The sequence below is a fragment of the Lissotriton helveticus genome, chromosome 2_1 (genome assembly GCF_964261635.1).
Source record: "Lissotriton helveticus chromosome 2_1, aLisHel1.1, whole genome shotgun sequence".
In the NCBI taxonomy this organism is placed as follows: domain Eukaryota; kingdom Metazoa; phylum Chordata; class Amphibia; order Caudata; family Salamandridae; genus Lissotriton; species Lissotriton helveticus.
Window position 1 is genome coordinate 1,135,574,126 of NC_136059.1, and position 14,657 is coordinate 1,135,588,782.

The window sequence follows — 14,657 nt, forward strand, 5'->3', positions numbered from 1 at the left end:
CACCATGAGCAATTCCTTACAGAAATGCATCCGAAAAAATTGGCGTTTCCTTAATACCAGAAACGACCGAATCCCCTTGCCCCTTTTTGCATTCAAGAGAGGACGTAATTTGCGGGATGTTCTGATACATACAAGACCAAGGATGAAACCTAGCACTAGTAACACCTTATGGGACTTACCTCCGGTCCAAGGCCGTTTCCCTTGTGGAAATTGTTCGATATGCCCTCAAACCAAACAAACCAAAACGATAGACATAGGCACTCAAAGACCCTGGATTCAGGCACATTTTTCCAACTGTAATAGTGACCACCTGATCTATTTGATTGAATGTCCGTGCTAGGAACGATATGTGGGCATGACCACAAGAAAAGTACGACTACGAATGCTAGAACATAAAAGTACCTTTCGATGTGGCAAATCCAACACCAAGCTGACGAGACACTTTTTGGAGCATAAACACAAGCCTGAAGATTTTTTCTGGACAGTTCTGGAGAAACCAGCCATACCTCCCCATGTGAGTGACAAGACTAAATATCTTTTTCAAAAAGAGCAGAGATGGGTGTTCAAACTCAAAAGTGATGCACAGGGTCTCAATGATCACATCCCTTGGACCCTTTTATGATGAGTGGATGTCTCTTCGGTCTCGTCTAAATGTGCACTCATAGTACATATGGACTTTCTATTAATATCTTTTGGCTGTCCAATATGTTGATCAAAAGTGAAGTTGCCTGCAGATTATACATAGGAATTAAGCAACTGAGGGTAGCATATACAGATACAAGAGCATATAGATACACTAGTTTTTAACACATATATCTTGGAGATCTATGCTGTTTAAACACACTGATTATACCTTTTAAACACATTGATTGTTATACAATAAGGTGTAAAAGCACTTTGAAAGGCTGCAATCATGGAGCTTTGAAATCCCACAAACATTCGGTCACTTTAGGCTAGTATGGTGGTTTGAGGACTGTTCCAGACTACATTTCCCAGCCCAATGACGTATTTCGGTAGTTCTAACTCCCCAATGGATGGTCCCCTATGACGTCACACGTCACAATACTCGGCCCGGGGACCTCGAATGGCGGCTGTTGATGAGGAAACGCCACCTCCCCCTGCCTCAGGATTTTTCCCGAGGTATCGACTGAGAGGTGAGCGTTTTTGATTTTATAACTATCTCTCTGCACTTAGCAGAAACGCTTTTATAGCGCGCTTCGCTTTAACATTGAGGAGGTCGTTTTCCTGCACTTTGGCCATCAGTATTCCATTTCCTCTGCATGGCAGGCCCTAAAAGGGAACTACTCGGTCTTCTTTGAGAGAAGACTTAACCTTAGTCGCTGGGCCAGGATCAGGTCAGATAGATAGACATTTAGCCTGTCTTCCTCTCTGGTGGATATTACAAACTTATGTCCCTCATGACTCTTCGTGGAAGTGACAATTGGCACACTTTCAGGTTTTTAAAAATATTTTTACTGAATTAAATTTCTTGAGAAGGAGACCCATGCTATTATACGCTGTTTCTTGTGTTTTGACTAACAATCCACAAGTTTATTACTGGGGACAAATGGTATTCTCATCTTTTCATTTTAAGTATCAGCCAGCATACACAAGGGCATCCTGTCCGCATACACTTGGCCAGGACTAATGGCTGATATGTGTATATATATACATATTTTTTTTTTAAATTCCTATTTTGCAGGGCGGTGCCTCCCTTTGACCTGAGTCAGTGCCAGGTGAGGTGAGGCTTGTTACCTCACATTGGATAGGTATGAATAACCTATCATCCGGTGTAGAGGTATTGTGACTGATCACTTGTAATTACATTGTGGTTTTCCTGTTGTTGTTTTGTTTTCACTGTTTCAAAACTTGCACTTTAATGCAGTAGCTTTTATAACTAGGTCCTGAAGAAAGCCGGGGTCCTTATGCCCATTACGGCTGAAACTAGTAGACCATTTTTTCGGTAGATAAATTCAAAACCGATACTGTGTTTTTTAACAAGCTCACCAGTGGTCACTAATAAATTTATTCTGGACTACTGTTGTACTTTTTTAATCCACTTATATTCACAATTCTATCTTTGCACTGCTTCTTCTGACTAGTCTGGTCAGTATACTTCTCTGAGATACCCAGCCTGTCATTTGTATATCATTGGCCTCACATCACGCCTAGTTCACTAGCGTTTGGCTTGCTGCCAGAAGAGCTGAGGTGACAGGGGCACTTTTGGAGTTCCAAATGATGACACTGGCCACAAAGGGCAGTTGATGGAAATCCTCCACTTTCTGTTTCCCCTCCTCAGGGTTTCTTCTGTCATGAAGTTGTCCTTATGTCAGAATCATCACACTACGATTAGCTGTCATATAAGCATATGATTTGCCACTACCTGTGTTCTGTGATCTTTGCTTTTTCTTTGTTTTTCTTGTCAGATCACCAGTTTTCTTGTGTTGTTTATAAATAGAATTGGGGATTGAAACTGGCTAGGTCTTTAAATATTTTCCCTGAGACCCCCCCTCTCTCCCCCTGTGGGAGTTGAATCATGTATGATTCATTAATAGTGAATCCCAAAAATGTCAGGAGGTTTGTCATCGGCTCGAGGTTGTCTACGTTATTTGTTGTCAGCTCCTTTCAACAGCCTGTTGTTTAGGTTGGGGAAAACTGTAATCCTCAAACTCTGAAGGTGTGCTACGATCATTACCATCACTTTTATTGAACACCCAGGGGGAACAGATGAGGCTGAAGGGCGGAGGGGTACAGGAAATTGAAAAAGCTTCTGGCTCACCTTAAATCGCAAGAAGCATCTATGGGACTGAAAGACGGGTACATGAAAGTAAGTCTCCTGCAGATCCAAAACCACCATCTAGTCGCACAAGTTACTTACCTTCGGTACCAATATATCTGTAAGAGACATTAGTTAGTGATAGATTCCTTACCTTAGAATTACCCCCAGGTATCAGACTGAATCCAGAAAGTTTTCGTCAGCAGAACCCCTGCGTGTCGGAAGGAGGTGTTGTGCGGCTCCGCATCTGTCGTAGGTTTCGTGATCGCCAGGATGACGTTGCGGCAGCTGCTTAGACGACGCCCTCGCACTCTGACGTCAGTTCTGTACACGACTTTCTGAGCCCGGAACGCAGAGCCATGCATGAAACTAACTACTGGTGCAATGAAACTAGGGCCCTGAAAGGGATGGCCATAACCCTAGAAATCAGTTCGCAGAACGGGAGGATGGGTGGGGCGGTAAGGACCATGCCACAAATTTGTTCCATCTGCAGACATATACCGTCTTAGTCGAGGGACGCCTGGCTGCCAAGATTACATCACAGACTTCGGGAGGCAGAACGAACAACGTCAACTGCTGCCGCTCAATCTCCTCGCAAGGAGTTGGAGACTGGACAGGTTCGGGTGGTGCGACAGAAGATCCTCCTGAAGAGGCAGTTGGATCGGAGGATCGATGGCCATGTGCAGCAGCTCGGGATACCAGACTCTTCATGCCTAATCCAGAGCCACAAGAATGACTTGGGCCCAGTCGCACTTGATCTTCTTCAGCACTCTGGGCAGATGTGGTATAGGCGGAAAGGCGTATAGAAGACCGCAACTCCACTCACAACGAAAAGCGTCACCTAGCGAGTGTTGCCATGGAAATTCCAATGTGCAGAATTGCTGACATTCCGCGTTCTCTTTGGTGGCGGATAGATCTAACCAAGGCTGTCCCCACTGCTGAAAGAGACCTTGCACCACCTCTGAGTGAAAACGCCATTCGTGATCCATCATTCACCTGTGGCTAAGTTTGTCCGCCCTGGCGTTCAGTGAACCAGCCAGGTGTTGAACCACCAGGGATTTGCCCTGATGTTCCAGCCATGTCCAGAGGTGGAGGGCTCCTGAATAGGGTCCATGACCCCACCCTGCCTTGTTTGTTGCAGTACCACATGGAGGTGGTGCTGTCCATGAACACCTGCCCTACTCCCCTCTTGACAGAGGGAAGGAATGCTTTCAGTGCAAGCCAGATCGCCCGAAGCTCCAGAAGGTTGATATGGAGCTTGGACTCCACCGGAGACCAGAGGCCTCTGATCTCCGCCTCTTCCATGTGGCCGCCCCATCTCAGAAGAGAGGGATCTGCTGTTGACCCATTCCTGGTGTGTTAGCCACCACTGGAATTGTTGTGCAGTGCCCTCCAAGATCTGGACACAATCGGACAGATTCCGCTTATGCTGCGCCCACTGGAACTTTAGGTCCCACTGCAGAGCCTGCCTATGGTACCTGGCATGATCGACGAGCAGGATGCAGGAGGCCATGAGGCCCAGCAGCCTCAGGGTCATCCTGACTAACACTCGGGATAGGGACTGAAAGATCGGAATTATAGCCCGAATATCCCGGACTCGCTGTTCGGGAGAAAAAACCCAAAACTGTTTCGTATCAAGAACCTCTCCGATGAAGAGGAGCTTCTGAGAGGGAATCAAGTGTGATTTCGGTACATTGCTGGAGAACCCCAGCGAATGCAGGAAGTCGGCCATAGTCTGGAGGTGGGAGAAGACAGCCTCGGGCGAGCCGCCTTTAACAGCCAGTCGTCGGAGGACTGGAACCGAGTCGGGGAGGACTGGAACCCCTGATCTGCGCAGATCAGCTGCGACCACAGCCATCACTTTCGTGAAGGGCGCTGGTAAGGCCAAAGAGGAGTATGGTAAACTGAAAGTGCTCGTGGACTAACGTGAACCGCAGGTAACGCCGGTGGGCCGGCAGGACAGGGATGTGAAAGTAAGCGTCCTGCAAGTTCAACACTACCATCCAGTCTCCAGGGTCGAGGGCAGACAAGACCTGAGCAAGCATCAACATTTTTAATTTCTCCTTCTGGAGGAAGCGGTTGACGTTCCTGAGATCGAAGGATGCAGGCCTTTGTCCTTCTTGGGTATTAGAAAGTAGTGGGAATAGCAACCACGACCTACTTCTGGGGCAGGAACGCGCTCGATGTTACCCTTGGCCAAGAGTGCCGAAACTTCCGGTTGGAGAAGGGCGAGGTGATCCTCCGACATGCGATGGTACTGAGGTGGCATGGAGGGAGGGGTAGTCTCGAAGGGGAGGGAGTAGCCCCTTTGGACTATTTTCAAAACCCACCTGTCCGACGTGATGGTGCGCCAGTGGGAGAGGTGATGGCGGATCCTGCCGCCCACTGGCGTATGGTGGCCCTGAAAGGTCGGACTAGGAGGGTTTGGAGACTGCTGCAGAGGGGGCTGTGGTGCACTGGCCCGCTGGCTCCCAGAACCATAACGGTTGTTCCTACGTCCCCGGCCGCGCTGGGGCTGAAAAGCCTGCTCTTCTGAGCCCCTGCTGGGGACACAGCCGACACCGGTGGCGGATGTGGTGCTGGTGGAATGGGCGCCGGGGAGGCTTAACGAGGTCGACTGACACCGTTCCGGATCCAGGCCTGGATCCAAGATGACCCTGTGGCGCCGAAGCCGCCGACGCCGAAGGCCCAGGGCCCCCGGGGCCCGAAGGCGCGCCGGTGGAGTCGGGTTGCCCAAAGATGGCGTGCATCGCTTTGTAGAACTGATAAAGCTGGGCAGGTGTTGCTCCCGGTCCCGGGAAGTGGGGGGGACCCAGAGCCGACCCTACGGGCTTCGCACGTGGAGCTGTGGGAGGGGCAACACCCGCACCCCTCGTCGCGTTGGCCGACGGACAGGGAGAAGTCAAAGAACGACGATGCTTCTTCGACTTCTTTTTGTGCTTCGACTTACCTGACCCAGAGTGCGAAGACTTAGAGGAAGAATGGTGTTGGCTCCGCAATCGGTCCCTTAACCTCCTCCGCGACTTCACATGACACGTAGCCGACTGCCGGCCCTCGAGTAGCTTTCGGGACCGCTCCGGCAAAGACTTCGTGCCATGGTCCGGCAGTCGGAGCACAACTTGGGGTCGTGGTTGTGCTCCAGGCAGTAGAGGCACACGCTGTGCAGATCCGTCACCGGCATCAGTCGGTTACAAGAACCGCAAGCCGCAATACCGGGCATCCTTCGTGCTGCAGGAGTCGTATGGAGTCAAAAAACAACAAACTCGACAAAAGTAGAGTAAAAAGCTCAGTCAAAAAATGACTTGGGGTACCGCTCTCTCCGGATCTGCGCTTGCTGGCGCGGAAAAAGAAAGAACTGATGTCAGCGCGGGAGGGCGCCATCTACCTAGCTACCGCATCGTCATCCCGGTGACCACGACGCAGACGACAAACGCGGAGTCGACAGACGCCACCTTCCGACACGCAGGGTTACTGCAGACAAAAAACTTTCTGGATCCAGTCCGACTCCTGTGAGCAATTCTAAGGTAAGGAATCTATAACGGTTTCTTTCATATCTAAAAATCTGTTTGCAGAGCGGGGATAATGGGTGGGTTCTATAAGGAATCTGCGGCTAGATAGAGTCCCTACCAGATAAGGCGTTATTGAAGGTAAGTAACTTGTTCATCTGATAGAGACTTCTAGCCACAGATTCCTTACCTTACAATAGATACCCAAGCAGTAACTCCCCGGTGGTAGATCTGCAAACTAGATTTAAACTAGAAAGTCCTGCAGGATGAACAGGCAAAGTGCTCATCCTGTCGGACCTTACGATCCAGGCAGTAGCGCTTGGTGACCGTGTGAAGCAGAGCACATGTTGCAGACTGACAGATGTTCAGGATCGGAACTCTGCATGTCAACACAGTGGTTGCAGTCTTTACTCTGGTGGAATAAGCACGCAAGCCCCCTCGGGGTTTGCTTCTTGGCCAATTTGTAGCAGATCTTATGGCAGAGCACACTCCATTGGGGGATGGTTAGTTTCTGCACAGTCTTCCCTTTCTTGGCTTCGACATACCCCATGAAGAGTTGATCGTCCACCTGGAAAGGTTTTGTGTGAATTTCTAGAGGCAGTCTTGATGGTGAGAAGCCTAATAGGGCAGTTATGAAGCAGCTCGAAGGGAGCGTACATTAGAAAAGTAAGAACCAAATTGAGGTCCCATTTAGGCATAACATAGGGAGCTGGAGGAAACGTGCTGAAGATCTTTAAGGAACCTATTTTCAATAGGGTACTTGAAAAGTGACGACTGATTTTGCAGCCCCAGAAAGGCTGAGATAGCAGATAAATAACCCTTTGGCATGCCCAATGCAGAGACCTGCTAGGCCAGTGGAAGGATAAACAAAAAAAGGTTGCAGATAAAGGCTCAATTTTTTCTCTACAACATGCCACAAACTTGTTCTAACGGCCGGCATATATTGTTTTGCTGGATGGACACCAAGCTGCCAAAATAACATTACAGACTTTGGGCAGAAGGTCAAAAGCTATTAACTGTCGCCCCTCAATCTCCCTGCATGAAGTTGGAGCATCAACAGGTTCTGGTGGAGAACCCTTCCCTTCTGCTGCAACAGAAGATCCTCACGAAAGGGCAGCCTGATCCAAGAACCGATGAACATGCTCAACAGCTCAGGATACCAGACTCTCCGAGCCTAGTCTAAAGCAAAAAGGATGACTTGGACCCAGTCGTTCCTGGTCCTCTTGAGAACTCTGGGAAGGAGTGGTATTGGCAGAAAGGCATACAGGAGGCCGGAGCTCCACTTGAGACGAAAAGCGCCTCTAAGCAAGAGCCACCTTGGAAACTCCAGCACACAGAACTGAAGACATTGCGCGTTCTCGACAGTGACGAACTGATCTAACTAATGCTCTCCTCACTGCTGAAAAAGACCCTGCACCACCTCCGGTTGGAGACGCCACATCTGATACATTAAGAATCTTAGGCTGAGTTGGTCCGCTATGGCATTCAGAGAGTCATCCAGGTGTTGAAGCAGCCGGGAAATGCCTAACGTTCTAGCCATGTCCAAAGATGCAGGGTCCATGATCCCCATCACACCCTGTTTGTTGCAGTACTGCATTACAGTGTTGTTGACCGAGAACACCTGCACTAGCATTCCCTTGATGGAGGGTAGAAAGGCTTTCAATGCCAACCGGATCGCTCAGACCTCCGCCAGGTTGATGTGGAGTCCGGATTCCAGCTGATGGCCGCTCCAGCCCCAGGAGTGACGAGGCTGTCACTACCATCAGATCTGGTTAGGGGATGGAGAGGGGTCTGCTGCTGACCCAATTGCAGCTCAGCAGCCACAAATGAAGATCTTTTGCAGTGCCCTCAGAGATCTGGACAATCTTGGAGAGATTACCCAGATGCTGCGACTACAGCCTCAGTCAGTCTCATCAAAATCCAGGATAGAGGCTGAAACATTTGTATCATAGCATGAATTTCCTGGACTCGCTGTTCAGGAGGATAGGGCAGAAACGGCACTATGTCAGATCAGCTTCAATGAAAGGGAGTGTCTGAGAGGGAGTCAGGTGTGACTTCGGAACGTTGATGGTGAATCCCAATGAGTACAGGAGGTCTGCCGTGGTCTGGAGGTGGTAGACAACAGCCAGCCATCGAGGCAAACTTGCCTTCAACAGCCAGCCATCGAGAAAGGGGCAAACTGGCACCCCTGATCTCCCCAGAGGAGCTGAAACCACAGCCATCACCATGGTGAACACCTGAGGGGCGCTGGGAAGGCCACAAGGAAGCACGGTGAACTGAAAGTGTTTGTGGCTCACCATGAACCACAGGCGTCCTGCAGGTCTCACGCTCCCATCCAGTCTCCGGGGTCCAGGGTAGACAGGACTTCAGCGAGCCTGAGCATTTTGAACTTCTCCTTCTGGAGGAAGACATTGAGAGGGCGCAGGTCTAGGATAGGATGAAGACCTCCACCCTTCTTGGACACCAACAATTAGTGGGAATAACAACCACAACCTGCTTCTGGTGTCGGCACCCTCTCTATCGCTCCTTTGGCCAAGAGAGACATCACTTCCTGGCGGAGCAAGAAGAGATGGTCCTCCGTCAGCCTGTCGCAAATGGGTGGCATGGGTGGAAGGGTAGTCATGAAGGTGAGGGCGCAGCCCCCTAATGACAATCTAAAGTACCCAGCTTTCTGATGTTATAGATCTCCAGCGGGGCAGGTGATGGCGTATCCTGCCTCCCAATGGGTGCCTATGATGGTAAGAGAGCAAACTAAAGGGGTTTGGCGGCTGCAGCTGCCTGGCGAGTGGGGGACTGGCTCGATCTATGGCTGTTCGACCTACAGGGTTTGTGGGTACTGTGTCCTCGGCCCCGCGGTGGTTGGGAAATTTGAGCGCCTTTGTGGCTGGGTTGGTAAAGACATGGCTGGATGCCCCTTCCATGGCCAAAAATGCAGCGAAAGGCGTACCAGGGTTAGCGAGGGGCCATGAAAAAGCCCAAGGACCTGGCCGTAGCTCTGTTATCCTTGAAGCACTACAGAACTGAGTCCACCTTGACCCTGAAGAGACAAGAGCCATCAAAGGGCATGTCTATAAGCGACACTCGGACATCTCTGGAAAAGCCAGATGTTCTCAAACAGGCATGGTGTTGTAAGGCATCCGACAAAGAAACCGCTCTACCCAGTGAGTCGGGCATGTGAAGCCTACATCGATTCTTGGACTTTGTTGCATCTATCCCATCAGACGTAGCTTCGGAGGGTAAGGCCCGGGCATCCTCTGGAACCATGAGCAGCACCTGCACAACCAAATCCCACAAAGTATGGAAGTAACAGCCCAAAAGGTACCCAGTGTTCATGACTGGAGTGCCAGACTGGTGAAAGAAAACATTTTCTTTCCTAAGGTGTCCAGCCTCTTGGATTTCCTATCCGGTGGAGTGGTAGGGAATGTACCAAGACTTGCACTGGAGTTGGAAGCTTGGACCACCAAGCTTTCCGGGGTAGGGTGCTGTGTGAGGAAGTTGGGGTCCCCCAGGGCAGGGTGGTGGGCAACTGTCCTGTCCAAGGGAGCCCCTGTGTAGGGTTTGAACTAAGTCCCCAGCAGGACATCTGTGAGGGCCTCATTAAATGGGAGAAGAGATTCTAAGGGGGTCCCTCCCAGCTGAAGCATCTCCGTCAAGACATTAGTCTTGACTGCCACTGAGGGTAAGCCAAGATCCAGGACCTCAACCGCCCTTCCCACCACCATAGCAAATGAAGCCCTCCTCCTCCATAGCCATAGTAGGAGAAGCATGCCAGTAGCTAGAGAGGTGTCCAGTTCGCTGGCATCCGCCAATTCTTCACATCAGTCCATGTTGGGATCTAGGGTCTTGTATTCTTCAGGGTACAGCACATCAGTCCATATTGGGATCTAGAGTCTCGTATTCTTCAGGGTTCAGCAACCCCTCCCAATACTCCATGAGATCCAGACCATAAAAATAGGTCCTGGGCTCCAGCCTAGAAGGCATCGCTTCAATCAGTGCCGGTGGTGGACGACGTCCCTCTGGCTCAGAGTCAGAGTTGGGATGAGATTGGAGATGGCAGTGCCGGGAGCATCAGCATTGGGACCGGTGCCGGGGAAGGTTGAGGTGGTATGAACTTCGCCGGTCCAGTTCCATCTGTGGATCAAAGGGGCTCGACTGGACCTGGGGATGGAACAGCCGGAGTAGAACTAGTGGAAACCCCTCCCGAACCTGCAGGGCCCGAAGGCACTCCAGCAGGAACGGGCTGTCCAAATATGAGGTGCATGACCTTACATAACTCGCAAAGTTGGGCGGGGGTAGCACCGGCTCCCGGAAACTCGGGTAGGCGCAGAGCCAGTCCAGGCTCAATCGTGTAGACAGGCCTCGAATGACGACACTCCCTCATCTCGTTGGATGACTTTGAAGGATGGGGCGAAGTCGAAGACCTATTTTACTACGTACTCTTCATGCACTTGTGGGACTTAACCAAAGGCAACTTGGAGTGCGACAAGGATCTTGGGCTCCACGAACAATACCGGGACCTGCCTCTTGACCGGGATTGAGACGGTCACAGAGTCGCACGTCAGGTGGCAAGGAGCTTGAGGGAGGGCTTCCTAAAGGCCTTGGTGCATGGCACAGCAGTCAACGCAGGTCTTCATATTGTGGCTGCACTTGAGGCACCAGAGGCAAATAAGGTGCAGGTCGGTCACCGACATCTACTGGTGACAGACACAAAAGACTTGAAGCTTGCCTTCCTAGTTGACATCCTGCCACACCAGGTGAAAATTCTCAAAAGACTGACAAAAAATCAAATAAGGTCAGTCAAAAATGGACTGGTGGTAGTTCTCCTCGGATCTGTGCTGACTGATGCAGAAAGAAAAGAACCGGCATCAGAGCACAGGGGTGGCACTTGTATAGGCACAGTGCACGTCACTTACGGTGAGGACAATGCCACACAGATCTGACTGATGCCACCTACCAGCGAGCAGGGGTACTGTTCACAAAAAATGTCCAGATCCAGTCGAATGCCTCTGGATAATTCTACGGTAAGGAATCTGCAGCTAGATGTCTCTATAAGACATAAGCAATACTGTTAGAAGCATTTGGCTTATCCGGATACCTTTATCAGATTCCCCAAACTTTTGCTGGGGTGGTTTGGTACATCAGGTAGCAGACATTGTGGAAATGCTTGAGATTCTCAAGAACATGTGTTACAAGTCAATATCCATCTCACAGACAGAAAATTATACAAAAGCAGCACTGACCAGGTGACGCACTTCAGTCAATAAATTACTATTAATAAAGCATAAAAATATAGATTGGTTCTAGTTATATGTGATATGATAAGATGCACTAAGAACATACGGCCAGATTCATCAAAGTAAAATCGGCTCGCAAAGGGCCAGATTCTGAGAATCCGGCCCTTTGCGAGCGCTATTTTTGCATTTGGGATTCATCATTCCAAATGCAAAAATCGCAATTACAGAACTCGCTAAATTGTGAAGAATCACATTTAAGGAATCTCAATTAGAGATTCCTTAAATGCTATTCATGAACCTTTTAAAAATTGCGAATTCGCAATATGGGGCCGTTATTTACCGCGAAGTGTAACTTCGTGGTAAATAGCGAAAACTTAGAAAAATGCACTTTAGTGCATTTTTCTGAGTTGTATGTTACACACACACATGTCCTTTGGACATGTGTGTGCGCAACACCTGTGTACATTTGCATTTCAGGGGTGCTACAGGGTGTCCTTTGGACACCCTGGCACCCTTGAAATCGCTTCCTTATTTGCGATTAGCTAATTGCTAATCGCAAATAAGGAATGAATGGGAAAGCCATTCCTTATTTACAATTAGCAATTAGCTAATCGCAATTAAGGAGGCAGTAGAAATCGCAAAATTAATTGTGATTTCTACATGCATCCCGTTTTGCGAGTCTTTAATAGCGATTCCTTAATAATCGCTATTAAGGACTCGCAAATCGGGACATTGATGAATCTGGGTGATAGAGTAGGGGATAAGGAAATGTTATTTAGGAAGGTCAGCAAAATAAAGTTTGTCATTTGCTATAGAGATGTTTGATAGAGTTTAGGCTTATTTGTATCCGCTGCGGTATACGTGGCTTTCCACAATTCAAAATATAGAGAAAAAATGTATCTGCAACTTTCAGCACAAAAGAAATATTCACTTTTAAATAACAATGTATTATTGATTTTGAAATTGTATCTTTTACTCACACAAATTTGCCTAAGGCAAAACACGCTTTTTGTTCACTGCTGCAAGACTGTGGATACCGGCTGATTGCACAGGCCTTGATTTTAGACAGCCCCTTTTCCCTCGCGGAAGACAAATGCATGAAAACATGCAAAACGACAACGAGCCGATTGTGTGCTATTAATTTACAGTACTCTGTAAAGAAAGTCGTGGTCGTCTTTTGCCAAGCTGAGAATAAAAGGCAAGTGAATTATATGAGATCAAAGCAGGAAACTGTGTGCTTTTCTAAAGTCTGAATTTCCTCCTCCAAGTTTTACACTGACTCCAGCTAAAAGAGCAGCGTGGAGGGATCAGCGCTAAACCCCAAGGACAGGCAGTGCACAGCAAGAAAGCGCGCAATTCCCTCGTGCTCCGTGCAGGTCACTACCAAGGACCATGTTAGCAGATCCGCGGCAGACCCTTAACAGGCAGCTGTGCTGCTAGCAGTAATTAGCTTGGACAGATCTGGCGCGAGAGCAGCAGCAAGGCTACATCATAATGAGCTCAGCTGGGATTAGCAGGACAGGGCAGGGAACCAAGAGAGCCGAGGCATTCTGCATTGCGTATGTACCGGGGAGATCAAACAGGGATGGCTGGCTGGGTTATCCCCTCACCACCTCATTCCACAAATGAAGCACGGCAGTGTGTAAAATACGGGCTAATGAAGAGCGACACCTCCAGCAGATGAGAGCCACATTAATTAACACAATCCCTAGATCATTTTGTGCACTTGCAGTTGGCGCTAGCAAACTTGTAACTGTCATTTATTTAAAAAAAAAAAGAAAGGCTCCGGTTTTTATCTCTCTTTTAGTGGAGGCCAAAAGATGTCCTGATCCCAGAACGCTGCAAAGAATTCCTCTGCGACTTATTTGGAGCCACAAGCAGGAGAAAAAAAACAGATCTGAAAAGGCAATGGTTGAGTCTGCAAGGGCGCGTCGCAATGAAAATAAAAGAAACTCACTTCTCGATCAATAGCTTTTTGTGTTCTTTCTTGAAATGTGCAAGCTCGTTCCAAACAGCATCTGAATCTTCTTGCCTAAGCTGCCAGGATTCTGCACGCTGGTGGCTTATTTTAGAGCCTTGAGGTCTGTTGGAAAAAAGATAGTAAAAAATATATATATACACACACACACACGTGCGACTATAGTAACATTTTATTCAGATACATGTTTTTTTTTGCGGAATGCCACATTTACCAACTTGGTCATCATTACTCGTTCTTGCTGGTCCCTGGTGTCCGCCACTACTCCCCTGGCCTTGTGGGAGCCCTTCAAGAGCACGCCCAGAGCTCAAAGTTCACACGCACTATCAATTATGAGAAATGAGAAGGCGTTCTGGCCCATCTGCAAGGTCTCCCATATGTCTTCTCACGCCTTACAGATGTGGGTTTATGCTTTGCATTGCTCTCTTTCCAATTCTTAACCCGGCAGATTGAGAGAGACAAATCCCACGTACTGGCAGGCAAGTAAGAGTTTATGTGAAGTACAGCCCACAATGACTATCTGCTAAAATACTTTCAAAATGTGCTGCTGGCCTTACTATCCCCAAAGTGCTCTTCACCTTCACCTTACTCACCCCGTTGAGTTACCAGCTTTATTTTGATAAAGCTATGTACACGAGATTCAAGGGCCGCTGCTCATTAGTGTTCATCAAAATGGCCAAGTCATTCATTCATTGGTTATTCTTAACAACCCTATGAGAAATGCTCAAGTTGCAGTTTCTTTCCGTTAGATCCACTTGTCTCTTACATCTTTTCAATCTTGTCTTTCAAATGATTATTTTATTGTATTGCTTATCCAATGTTTGTTCTGCCTTTGGATAGCTTCACTATCTTTCAGGGCCCAACCGGTCCTCCCTCAGTTCTACCTGCCCTGACTGACGTCATGAGGTGGAGTTAACCCTTTAGCGTGACGTCTCAGGAAGAACAAGGAGTCCTATAGATGGTTAATCCGCCAAAATGTTATTAACCAATATTTAAATCCTCATGTACGTATATTTAATCACTACCATTAACTTTTATTTATGGACCACAGAAAAACTGCAGTTAGTAAAAGTCCTTTTGTTGATAGTGTGTTGAGGATATCATTTTTCCCGAAGAGTAAAGGAGACTGTTAAATGTAGGTAAGTGGCACGAAGCAGATGCAG

General features: G+C 48.5%; 1 protein-coding gene across 1 annotated transcript in view; it reads right to left on the reverse strand.

Annotated features, from left to right (window-relative positions):
- CNTLN (centlein) overlaps nt 1-14,657 on the reverse strand; it is a 1,434,305-nt gene that overhangs the window by 675,794 nt on the left and 743,854 nt on the right. The window contains exon 13 of the mRNA XM_078675976.1: nt 13,474-13,599. Within this exon, the coding sequence (XP_078532102.1) occupies nt 13,474-13,599 (126 nt within the window). The remainder of the gene's footprint in view (nt 1-13,473; nt 13,600-14,657) is intronic.